At 40.2% G+C, this 13,493-nt stretch overlaps 1 protein-coding gene across 6 annotated transcripts in view; it reads left to right on the top strand.

Annotated features, from left to right (window-relative positions):
* The window catches only part of LOC127350801 (inactive N-acetylated-alpha-linked acidic dipeptidase-like protein 2), a 479,274-nt gene that overhangs the window by 260,630 nt on the left and 205,151 nt on the right, over positions 1–13,493 (top strand). For all 6 annotated transcript variants that reach the window (XM_051377800.1, XM_051377799.1, XM_051377804.1 and 3 more), the window contains 2 exons: positions 5,425–5,544; positions 11,415–11,547. In XM_051377800.1, coding sequence (XP_051233760.1) covers positions 5,425–5,544; positions 11,415–11,547 — 253 coding nt within the window. The remainder of the gene's footprint in view (positions 1–5,424; positions 5,545–11,414; positions 11,548–13,493) is intronic.

The following is a 13,493-nucleotide window of genomic DNA, read 5'->3' as shown; positions in this document are numbered from 1 at the left end:
TGAGGTGGGAAAGCACAAGGCGCTCAAAAGACTTCATGACCACAGAGATGAGGGCAACAGGTCTGTAGTCATTGAGTCCTGTGGTCCTTGGTTTTTTGGGGACAGGGATGATGGTGGATACTTTAAAGCAGTTGTGTTGAAGATGTGAGACAGCTGGTCAGCACAGTGAGTCTGGTCTGGCTGCTATGCGGGGGTTCTGCCTCTTAAAGAGCCTGTTGACGTCCCTCTCCTGGAGGCAGAGAGTCGTCACTGTGGTGGAGGAGGAGGGATTCACAGAGGTATGGAGTTGTGAAGTGGCCCCAGCTTCTGCTGAGCTGGGGGAGGGGCTATTGAGGGGTGTCGAGGGGATGGTGTCAGGACTGTTCCTTGTCTTTCGAAGCGACAGTAGAACAAATAGTGCTATCCATTTGTCTCGTGAACTCGGAACCCGAGTTGGAAAATGTAAATCTCGCAGCTATCTCGCGACGTTTCACCGAGACACACCCCCTTTTGGTCGGAATTGCAGCTGTCCACCTCGGGGTACCTCGCAGTACACCGAGCTAAACGGGGGGGCACGTACGACCCGCAAAACAAAGATGGCAGCGCCCATATTGAGATGTATTTTCTTTGTATTTGTACTACGTTGGTCGTTTTAATGTCGATTTCAAATGCTCTTACACACTTGTTTACATTGCTGCTTTAGTCCGATCACCAATTTATGCATTGCACGGTGTTGCCCTGCGTGCAATACAATGTAAAGTTTTGTTTTCGAGCTGGTTTGCTAAATAGGCTAATGTAGCTAACAATGACACTAGCCTGCCACTGCCCCTGGTGGCTCGAGACAAACACCACAGCCCTTATTGAAATTGAAACAGGCGAAAATGGCAAATTATTATTGAAATGTAAGACTTGTAATAACGGAAATACTTGAAATGTTAGTGTTTCTGTAGAAAAACATATTATAATTTCTCATTGAGCTTGTTTAGAAGAGCCACAAGCAATAACAAGACAGCTGCTGCACTTCTTTCCGACTCGTAATGCCCAAAGACAAGTGGTACAAGCCAGGCAATGACGTCACGTTCTCGCAGCAGAACAACTTGGGCTCCGAGTTCACGAGACAAATGGATAGCACCATCATTCAGCTCGTTTGCCAGGTGAAAGTCATTGATGGAGTGGGGGGTTTTAGGTTTGTAGTTGGTTATCTGTCTGAGCCCCTTCCAGACAGAACCAGAGTCATTGGCTGAGAACTGGTGTTTGAGTTTCTCAGAGTACTGACATTTAACTTCTCTCACTGCCTTGCTAAACTTGCACTTTGACTCCTTAAACCTGTCCCTGTCCCCACTCCTGAACACTTGTTCCTCCTGCAACCATAACTGACTGAATTTGGCAGTGAACCAGGGTTTGTCATTGGTATAACTCACCCTGGTGCGTGATGGTATACAGCAGTCCTCACAGAAGCTGATGTATGACGGCACAGCCTCTGTGAACTTGTCCAGACTGTTGGTAGCAGTCCTGAAAACATCCCAGTCAGTAGAGTCCAAACACGCCTGGAGATCCTCCGCAGCTACACTGGTCCACTGTTTTGATGTCCTCACAACAGGTTTACAGGGCTTTAATTTCTGCCTGTATGAGGGAATCAGGTGGACCATGACGTGGTCAGAGAGGCCCAGTGCGGCGTGGGGGACGGCGTAATATGCTCTGCTGACTGTAGTGTAACAGTGATCCAGTGTTTTCTCCTCTCTGGTCGGGCATTTAATAAACTGTCTGTATTTGGGGGAGTTTGTGGCGCCATCTTAGGTTATATCTGGTGGCAACAACCCCAAGGGCCGCAAAATCCTGGGGGGACTGTTATTTGGTACATAAATGGTGGTGTTAATGAATTGGCACTGGAGTTCATCAGACTACTGGGCTATGGGGGTATGTCTTATCACAAAAGGTCGGGAACCACTGGTTTTCCAAAACCTCGTTAACATATCAGACTGCAGGTAAACGCTGGCAGGCCACTCTGGCCACTATTGGCTTAAAAAATTAATGCAGGTATATACAGATTAAAACAGTAGATCATTTGACTGAGATGCTGGTGGGCCAGTAGAGCACCTCTCCATGGAGCACATAATATCTTCTACTTTATGTGCCTTCTGTAATGTAATGTGGCCCAGTGTTGGGAAATACACTATGACAATACAAATGCACCTCTCAAGTATTATAGCTCTACTGTAACTTGTAACCCCCACTAAGGGTTGCCAAAGCTTCAGGGAGGGTCGCAAGACCTTCTTGTTTTTAAGGGGTGTAAGAAAACTTAAAAAATTGAGACAGTAGTCCTAAGTCTCAGCATTTTGTTAATTTCAACTGAATGGAATTGTTATTTTTAAAGTTTAGATTATTATTTAAGATAAACTTTAAAGATCTAAACACAAGCTATATTCACAGTGCCTTCACTCAAGTCAAGTTGAGTGAAGGCACTTGGCGTGTCAGAGAGGATAAAACATAATACATAATACAGAGGGAGAATTGTATAAAAAGTTCTTAAAAATATTTTAGTTACTCGTTGTAACACGTTGACTATAATATGAAATATCCATTAAATGTCACTTAATCGGGGTTGGCAGTTTACTCAATGATAGAAAAGGGCTCCCTTAAGGAAAAAGGTTTGGGACCACTGCCACAGACCTCCCTGAATTTTCAGTTCTTGGCTGGTGAAGTGAATATGTCACTTTGTCAGGGGCTGACAGTTTACTCTGTGATTAAAAAAGGTTCCCTTAATGAAAAAGGCTGGGAACCACTGCTTTACAATAAAGTGTTGTTGGTGTAAGTTGTGGGGACATTGGTTTCGGTAGACATGGCATATTTTTTCCTCTGCAGCTGCACAAAGTCAGTAAAAAACAGAAAAAAACAGTATTGTAATAAGATCATTGTCATCAAGCAATCAAAAGGCATTTTCCTCTCATGTTGTCTCATTGTCTCTGCCTGGTAATGCCTGCCTAACAGGTTAGGAGCTGTCCTAAATATCGACTGAGACAGGACTAATTTAAGTTAAGAAAATTTTAATGCTTTTACTTGTGGTCAGAGTAGAACTAAAAATATGTCTTCTAAAGTTAAGACTAATTTTCTTCTGATTTTCTGTTATGATGTGGTATGGATGTAGCTTTACTCATCAGCTTCAGGAGTGTAAGGAAACTCCAGTCCCCCAATAAAGGATTTCATCAGCAGGACTTTCACTGAAGAGTTTTAATCTCTCACAATGGACTAAATGCTGTTTTAAAAACACCAGAATGCTATTGTGGCAGACAAAATGTTTCTAACTTTCTAGGGTAGAAATGGTTGAATTAATCAAGTCCAACACATACTGCTCTGTTCATCATCCTTCAAAATCTCCACCAAAATCTAGTGTGAATGCCTGGCTGGATTAAGAAGAGAAATTCATCATCTCAACAGGAGAATGATGCTCACAGCTTCAGCCAGACAGAGGCCGCTTACACTGTTAATTTCATTATCTCGCTGAGATGAAACGAAAGGAAAAAAAGGGGAGGGAGGAAAGAGAGAGATGGATCTAGTTCAAGCAGCACCATCTCAGTGCGTACAGAGATTCTCCTGTATTTCAATTTGCTGCGTCTTGTACTGTTCCATGGTCTGCAGTTTAAATGAAGGACTTTTATGATGCAAATGCAGGAAGGAGCGATAAATCTCTCTTGCTCTCCTCTCCTGGGCTCTCCTGATGCAAAAGATGTGCGCTCTCCCCCTCTCTCTTCCCCCATCTCTCTCTCTCTCTTTCTCTCCCTCGCACATCTAGGCGCTCTTCCTCGCTTTCTCTCCACTGCAGCATCGCGTTACACTCACCCCCAGGCCACATGAAAAATGAATCAGGCCCAGGTGATGCAGTGAGAGAGTGGGGAGGGGGAGAGAGAGAGAGAGAGAGAGAGAGAGACTCCAAAAAGTAATGCTTTGACTTTCCTCAACAACTTCTAGGTCAGTTTAATTTGATAGATGCTAACACTACGCTCAGACACAGAGACACATGCGCATACACACAAAAACAGGCACAAACATGCAGAAATGCCAACACACACTTTGCCAAAGTAATTCCAGTGTGTGGTAAAATAATTCTGTTGTTCGTCAGTGCCATGATATTGATTATAAGGACTAGAGCAGAAATTATTACATGCACAATGGCAATTCATTAAATCACTTCTTAAAAGTCTATAACCTTTGTCAATTGGAACATCTTTATTGTTGGTTGTTTATATGAACAGTAAAGACTGACCATCTTATCATGAGATATCTGATTTTTCCTATATATACCAAACCTTTTTATTTATTATTTGCAGAAAAATTATTTGTTGTTCATCCAACAAACTACCTATCACAGTCTAAAGGGGAATTTTAAAAGGAATGATGGTTCTAGATAAGCAAACCAAATTGATGGGGGCGAAATCAAAGCAGCAGAGGTTGAGCTATCCAGACTTAGTTAATTAGTCAATCTCTGGATCCTTCATTTCCCACAATGCAACCCTGTAGTGTCCTCTTGTTTGCCCCTATGTGGCTACATTGTTAACATCATCTTTCAAACGCTGCAACTCCAAGTTGTTCATGAGGCTTCTTCTTATGAATTTTGTCTTTTCATCATTTCTTCGTCATCCAGATTATTTTCTCACACTTTAAAAGAGCCTCAGAGGATGTTATGCAACAGTTTTCAGAGGCTGACTAGTACTCCCAATCAATAGTTAACTGACACTTAATAGTTGGCAGAGTCCCTTAACATGGGCAGCCAAAGATGAACTTTCCCTGATAAAATGTAGTACCAATTTAGCAAAGTTAAAACTGGACTGCTCAGACCAAATTTAAACCAAATCTGTTAAAGCAATTCATGTTAAGTCTTGGGACTGGGAATTCAATACATGTCAATAACAGTAGAGAACAACTGATTAACTGTACAATGAACCCAAACAGTGAACACAATAACTGCAGGAAGTTTGTGTAAATTGATCAGAGATGAGCTTTCCTGATATTTGTAGGAACTCTGAATTATGGATATTTTTTCTTTAGAGCCATACGTACTTAATAGGCTTCTTTTGTTTTACTTTCTTGACTGTTTTCTTCTCCCTGATGCTTGGCCTTGTTTTATTAGCTTGAACAAGGCTGTTTAGCCGAGAGTGAAGGCTCTGTGAATATATCTTGTATTCAGGTCAATCTAAACTAAATTCAAAATAACTAGTTTTTTTTAGACCCCTTAAAATCAAGAAGGCTTTACGACGCCTTGTGAAGCTTTGGCAACCCCTAGTGGGGATCCTGATCTCCAGGTTGGGAACCATTGCTCTATAAGGGCACATTTTGTTCTGAAAGTATCAAGGTTCAATACCCTGCCTTAATTCAGAGTGAGGCCATACACAGAGAATGGATAGGGCACAAGATGAATATAGTATATAAACACACATTTCTCCTTACCAGGGGGAGGTGGTGGATGTCCAGTATGGCAGTGTGGATGACCTGAGGAGAGCCAAAGACAGCCTGAACCTCACCAACCAGATTGCCATGGTCAAGCTTGGCCAAGCGCCTTTGCTATACAAGGTAAGATGAAATCAAAGCTCTGCAGAATGCCACTGCTCTGCTCTGCTCTGCTGATACGTAGATACTAGAGCTGTACTTGAGATCTACCTGATACTATAATCCTGCAGTAGGAATATTCACCCACTGATGAATGAGATCTTTTGATCTTTAAAATAAGTGCAAGTGCAAGTGCAAGGTATGGCAAAGAAATCAGTTCCTAAAATGATTTTGGGTGTTTTAATATACTTTAATGCTACAGCTCACTACCCTTTGAAGAAACCAACTCCAGCCTCCTGCACAGGGATTTGTACACTGAACTGGGCCTTGTTTATATGGCTAGTCATGCATCACAAATTCTTTAAAATATTTTTGCCATAAATTTATCATACCTGACTCCTGTATCTGCAACTTTTCAGTGCAAAGATGTCTGAATCCATTTTCATAGGAAAGAACATTAGCGATGCATTGATTGATTAGGCCTGTTCCCGCTTGGATGTGTGCCACGTTTAGCTCAAAGCAGTTTTCCTATCAATTAGAATATGACAGAAAAAATATAAATTCCAATCCAGTTAATCAAAGCATAAACATCCACTTACATTTTAATTACTGATGAATGTATCTTCACTTTCTATTAAATTAACAGTAATTCAATTATACAAACCTGAATACAAACTCCATGTGGACTGTAATATTGAGTAATGGAAATGTATACTGTACAAGGCTTCTGACACAATCATATCAATGTATGTCAGTTGACTGAATAAATACTGACAACAAATTATACAGTGTTGTACTGTTGATAACATCTTACGCTAGAGGTTTTGATGTAAGGACTAGTGCAAAACCTATTTCAACCAAAAACTCTGAAAGCACCTCCATTACTTCTTGCTTTGTGCAGTAAACAAACCTAATCTGACTGTTTGTGGTGAAAAAGGTGGATATGTTCAATTACTAATATTGAAATGATACATTTTGAAAAAATATATTTTGCGTCTTACCACAAGCACTTAACACAACAATTAACTTCAAATATGTATGTATCAAATGTCAAAGAATTACTATGTGAAAAAACTAGAGTTTTGGATTGTATTGTTGTTGTCACTTTGCTGCCCAACTTTTAAGCCAAGATGGACGAAACTTCTATAAATGAAATCATCAGAATCAGGTTTAATTTATTCATCATTTTATGCACTGATGCGCATTCCTTTGAAGGGTTGTTTTTCTAATTGAGGTTATATGAGGTATTTATCTAAAGTTACCAAACTGTAAAAAAAACTGTAATTTTACCTTACATACAGGAGTTACCAGTCCACCGCTGTCTCCATTAGTTGGTTTGTATGTGTTATTGTGTGACTTTGGTGTTTTAACACATTAGTCCAGATCCAAACTAATGTTCAGATCGAAGCAGCGGTAGAGCATCTACAATTACTGTTTTTCTCAAAGGAGTCTGGTGGTTTGAAGAGAGCAATGTAACGGCTGCAGAGCCATCCACAGCACTTCTCATCCCCATATTGTATAGTCCATCCTCGGATGTGGAAATAGTAGTTTGACAAAACAATCTCAACATTTACCCAGTGCTATGCACACAGTCTATATACCTGGATATATTTTGCTGTTGAAAGTTCTGGTAAAAGCTACTTAGAGGACCTTGTGTCAGGACTGTTGTGTCAAAATTTCACTTCTAGCAGTTTAATGAATACAGGCCCTGAATTTACCAAAACTATTTTTATCCTTGTTTCCTTTGCTTCATTCATTGAACAAAACTCTGCTTCTGAGTGTGAGGTTAGTGATAAATGACAGGCTAATGAGCCATTTCAGGAGTAAATGGAGGTTACCAAAAAAAGCAGAGTGAAATAAAGAGGGGTCACCATACTGCATTTACATTTACCCAGTTAGACTCTTAAAACTCCATTAAATGAGACTGCGCCTCCTGTCACATGGGACCCTTCCAGCAACAGGCTGCTGACCCATTTTTCCTCCTCGCCCACAGTTTGTGACAAATTTGATCAGGTGTGCTTCATAATGTCTGTGTGTCAGCAGCTGAGAGAAATGATCGCCCTTTACATATAAATGGGGACGAATGATTGATGAGCTTTGTACTCTCACTAATGAGTGTGTGACGGTGACTGCAGGCTCAATGTTATACATACAGTGAGGTTCATGTTTGATACACACAGGTTTTGACCATGTTAGCTTAACTCATGTAGTTCCATTACAGTTTTTTACTCACATTTCTCAATACTGAGTTCACTTTTACAAAACTTTCCACACGGTCAGCAGGGGCAATCTGATTAACCAGCCCAAGTGCCAGCCCTTTATCCCCACTTCTTCCACTCCACACTGTCTTTCAGAGGCTGTAGAGGGCTCCGTTTTAAAGCTAGAGAGAAGATACTATACATATATATATGAAATTAGATGACCTAATGCATCCATTGGTACCAGCTCCAAAGGCTAAATTTCAGCAATGGCATACCATTTTCAAAGGGATCCCTTTACCTCTGACCTCAAGATATCTGAATGAAAATGGGTTCTATGGGTACCCACAAGTCTCCTCTTTGCAGACCTGCAAATCATACTTTAATTTGCTACATTCTGCTATAACACTGAGCAAATATTAAAATTTTTCTAGATTTTTGTCCACTAATCAGAAGGTTGTTGGTTTGATCCCTGGTTGCTCCCACTGTATGTCAAAGTGTCCTTGAGCAAGATACTGAATCCCAAAATGCTCCCATGCTGTGCCATCGGTGTGTGAATGTCATACAGTTTCTGTTTGTGATGAGCCTTTGCTATCACTGTATGAATCTCTCCCAGCACAGACTGGTTTACAGCCCATCCTGGGATGGTTTTCACATTTCCTTCCACCTTGCGATCCATTCCTCAGTCCCATAGAGGAATTATTTTCCTCATGTGGAGAGTTTATGAACACCAACTAGATGATCAGATGTCCTTCTTGGACACAATGAATGCTACACGTGTGGACACTGGTGGACCTCGTTGCCCCCATGTTCAGAAAAGCAAAAGGACCCTCCAGGGTACTCTTACAGTTGAGAAACTATGATAAAGTGGTCGTTAGGGTGCTAACCCTAACCCCGGCTAAGCTCCTTGATATACAGCTCATTCTCATTGACATCATCACGTGTGTGTCTTTGTAAAATAAAGGGTTAAATAAATAATAGCTCCCCATGTGTTTTATTATGAAGGCGTAGTTATACTTAAAAATAAAACAATTTTATTTTATGATGTACAATAAGAGTTAATTCCGAGTGTTTTTGTTACATTAGGGCATTGTAAGAAACTGTAATGCAAACTAATTTGACTATATATTTTTATTATATCAGTATATTGCAGTGGGGTGGTTTCTGGGGCTTCAGACCCGAATCTTGTAGGCTTTTAAAATTCCCCTTTTTTTCATTTCCCTCTTGTTTATCTCTGAATGACCCACAGCAAATGTTCTATTACTGAGGAAATATGGCCATCTATTACAGTATTTTGGCATATGGGGTCACATGTAGCAGACTGATCAGGTAAACTTTCATTCTGTGAACTCTACTCAAGCATAGTTGAACAGAAATATGTTCCAAGATTAGTAATGCTGTTTACGACAAATTCCTACTCTACCAATTGTATGTAACTTCAAAATAACATCAGAGAATTTTGGCTTCTTTTAAGGGGGAAGAGTGAAAATTACTCCCAACATTTGTTGTGTTCTGGTTTCAGAATGATGGAGACAGCTGGAGAACAATTAGATACAAATAGGATGTATGTGCAACAAGATGATTTTAAGCATTCTGTAATCTCAGATGACTTGAAAAAAAATAGTGTATATAGCTGCTGTAAATGGGGAAAACAAATCTCCCCAGGGGAGCATGCCCCTGGCTGCCCCCAAGGTTTGGGCTAAGCCCTGAATGTTTACAACTTCTGGCTCCATCCCTGCTTCTCATTATAATCTGTGACTTCCAATCGCCACAGTGTTAAGATTTGTGAACATCCTTGTGAATGCCATGTGCATATGTTTATGACTACTGCCACCATGTTATTATAAAAGAAAGTGTGCAAAAGTATGAGTTACCACATATGAGTGCGTGTGCGTCTGTGTGAATGTGCAAAAGTGTGTGCAGACCACACAGTTTGCCTACACGGTGTGTGTGTTGCACATGCATGAAAACCTCTGCACTAACACGTTTTATTGTAAGTGGGTGATTTTGTGTGTATTTCCTGTGTGCATATAAGTGGAGAGAGTGTGTCAATGTGTGTGTGTGTGTGTGTGTGTGTGTGTGTGTGTGTGTGTGTGTGTGTGTGTGTGTGTGTGTGTGTGTGTGTGTGTGTGTGTGTGCACGCAGTGTCCCTGTTTTCCAGTGAAGGACAGAGTTGTGATGAGAGGAGAATGACCGTGGCTGGTGTCACATATTCAATAAAATAGTCATCTACGCTCATAAAAAACAAGGACGCTACATCTCCCATGGACAACAATGAAATACTGCTCTGCACAGTGGCAGCTGCAGCACACTTCGTCCCACCCAGCAACTCTTCTCTATTATTACCAGTGATGTTGGCTATTTAAACAGCAACACAGTGTGACCTTTGATCATCATGAAGAAAACAACCAGTCATATAAACAAACATTCCCTTCATGATAAGCAGGATGTCAGTTCTTTTTTAATAAATGGACATTCATCTATCTGATTAATATTAGACGAGAAGCATTTAACATATAGCCAGTTGTGGTGTGAGGAAAAAAATAAAGCAAAGGGGGCAGTCTCAGAGAGAAGCAGCACTCCTTAGTACTACTAGTAGTAGTAGTAGTCTTTTATAGTCCACCAAGTTTAGTTTAGTTAGGATTGGACAATATGGAAACATTTTTTCAGTTGTAACTATTACAATTTCATGCATCAAATAATTAAAAATTGGGTTCAAAGCTCATTGTTTTTTAAAATAATAATGACATAAAAAAAAGTTAAATACGGAATTAAGTTTTTATAGAGAAGAAAGTAAATTTTTAATGTCAGCAAAACTTTTTAAAGTTGATTTCAAAACTTCAGCATTTGAGTTTGACTTAAAAATAGAAAAACTGAAGATAGTTGGCTTGAAATTATGAGTTTCTTTTCTTTTTAGCTAGCTAGGTAAAGTAAAACGTTCATTGTGCTTCGTTACTTCCCAGCTCTGGTGTTTACATTGACATCCCTGTGCATGTGATCCCTACAGTTCATAAAACACTATACATTATGATAATACTTATCAAATGCTGGTGGAAACAAAAAATACTGTGTGTCTGCCGGTGCAATAAGATGATCTCAGATACAGTACAATAACTCATGTTTGACCAAACTCTGTTTGAATTATTATAAACGTTATATTTGTGTGTGTGACAATGGATCAAGTGACTAATGTAAAAAGGGGCATTCTTCATGATGAAGGTTCTCTGACCTCCTCTGTTCAGTCTTATCACTCTCATCTGTCCTATTTCAAGCAGCAAAGGGATCTCTGATAAACAGAGGCTAATCTACCTGCTCAGCACCAAATGAGAGACAGAGTTAACAACGAGCTATAGCATATACCCACTAAAGAGCCAACCCTGTTGGAGATGTGCAGTATGTGTAAAGAGGTTTTTTTGCTAACAAGTATCCATTAAAAATGTTATATGTGATAATATGTCCGTGTGGTTTTTAGCTTGTTCCAAAACAACCAACTGGTTTTCAAGAAAAAAATCTATTTTAAAAATCTATAATTTTTTTATTAGTGTGTGTCTGTGTGTAGGTGTGAGTAGTCACTGTATTTCTCCTGCTCCCATTAAAGTATTGTGTCACATATTCTTGCACTTGTCTGTGAGAGAATGGATGTGTCACTCTCTTTTTCTTACTCATCGTACCTTTTGTATGTTTGTGTGCGTCCAGCTATCCCTACTGTCTGAACTGGGTTTTGGAGGTGTTCTGCTTTACATTGACCCATGTGACGCTCCCCCTGGCCGACGCACCTGGCATCAAGCCTTCAGAGTCACTCTCAACCCCGGAGGAAACCCTGCCTTTGGTGAGTGTGTTTTCATGTGTAAAATACAGTTCTACCAAGTTGGGGAACAGACAGGAAAATGTTTTTTTCTTCTCTGTGCTGTATTTTATTTATTATTATTATTTTATGACACAATTTGTTTAAAAAAAGTATCCATATTGCAAAGATTCTGGAAAGTAAGCTCTCTAAGACGGTGGCTGCTCTTCCATATTGGGTCTTTAAATATATCAAACTGCAGACGGGACAGGGAGCATCCTTGTTCAAGTCCTCAGCCCTTCGACAAAGGAACCATGACTTAATGCTAAGAGCCACCGACAGTGGCTAAGACCACACACCCTTCATTACCTTCAACAGGACACCAATGGTCGTACCGTATCGTTCTACCAGTACTTATAACTCTCCTGTTGTTTCTGTGGTTATTATACTAACCAATCATCATTCACAAATTTATCAAAACCTATTTTATTAACCTCGTGTTTCATACTATCATTGACTGCAGACTCCTCTTAACCGACCAGTAGGGGCCACAAGTTATTAACAACTGCTTTGTGTTTCTGCTAGGGCCAACGTATGTGGGGATCATGCTAGTGGTGGCATTTTCACTTTGAGATTGATATTTTACATCACTGGTGTTTTGGTATTCTGTCCAGTTTTGCACACCAAGGTAACACTGCCAGCCCTGCACTTCCTGTTCCCCAATCACATCATCTGTACACTTATACACTAGTTTGTATAATGGTTCTTACACAAAGAACTGCACTACACACAACACTACAGCATATACAGCATAATAATACTGGTGAAAAATGGGTCTTTTACAGTCAATATTAAAATCTAACATATTCATAGAAATATTACAATGCCCACATTGAATGTGCAGTTTATCCATATTTCATAGTACTACACCCTTTAATGTACAACATGTAATTTCTGCCGCTAAGTGGTCAACAATAACAAAAGACAACATTTTATGACATCATGAAATAATATTGGATCATGAGTGTCTTCACCACCATGGCTGTCATTGCAGTCAGCTTCTCCCGGTTATGATTCCTTCAGTGAAGGTTTCTACTGGGAGGATTAAAAACGGTAAAAACACTGAATAAAGCAGTTCCACCTTAAAAATATTGGGGTTTCTCCCACACTGTTGGGCAGACAAAGGACATCTTGGTGGGGTTGCGAGAGATATATAACAGCTCTAGAGTTTATAGACATTTTAGTGCAGAAATGTTACATATTATAGTGTATAGTGTTAAGTTGACTCTACCTTTTAACACTATGATAAACCAAAAATATACATTAATTAATAGAATTAAATTAAAGTCGTACAAGCCACTTTTCTTAACCAAAAATGAATCCATGAAATTCGCCATTTTTAAACCTCTATTGAAAGATAATTTCATTATTACTACTAATTTAAGCATATCTCAGTTCTCTTTGGAATCTTTTCAGTGCCTGAAACTTACTCACATTTCCTACCTTGGCCTCAGGCAGAGGACGTTATATCTGTCTTTGTCTCTGTGACTCTTTTCTACTGTATTTAAATCACCCTCCCAAGATGGATGACCTCTTCGACACTCAGTCTTGTCCCCACTTCCTGTTTTTCTGCCCGGTCTGGCCAATAGGGACGTGTCATTACCGCTGAAGTATCTTTAGTCCTTGTAAGAGTCCCAGTACCTCAGTGGCAAGACCCAGTAGAGCCCCAGCAGATGTCTGGACTGCTGTGTGAGCATGTGTAAGAGTGTGTGTGTGTGTGTGTGTGTGTGTGTGTGTGTGTGTGTGTGCGTGCGTGCGTGCGTGCGTGTGGGGGTGGGGGGGGGGGGGATTAAGTGGAAGAGAGAGAGAGACAGATGCTGGCTGTCTAGTCTCTCACCAATCACAATGCTCTCAGGTCCCAGGTGCTAATACAGCTAAGAAGAACAGAAGATGTGGAAGGACACCTCATTACTCATATCAACCATACTTTA

This window comes from Dicentrarchus labrax, unplaced genomic scaffold, assembly GCF_905237075.1.
Source record: "Dicentrarchus labrax unplaced genomic scaffold, dlabrax2021, whole genome shotgun sequence".
NCBI classification, from domain to species: domain Eukaryota; kingdom Metazoa; phylum Chordata; class Actinopteri; family Moronidae; genus Dicentrarchus; species Dicentrarchus labrax.
The sequence above is the reverse complement of the archived record's forward strand: the minus strand, read 5'-3'. Positions and strand labels throughout refer to the sequence as shown.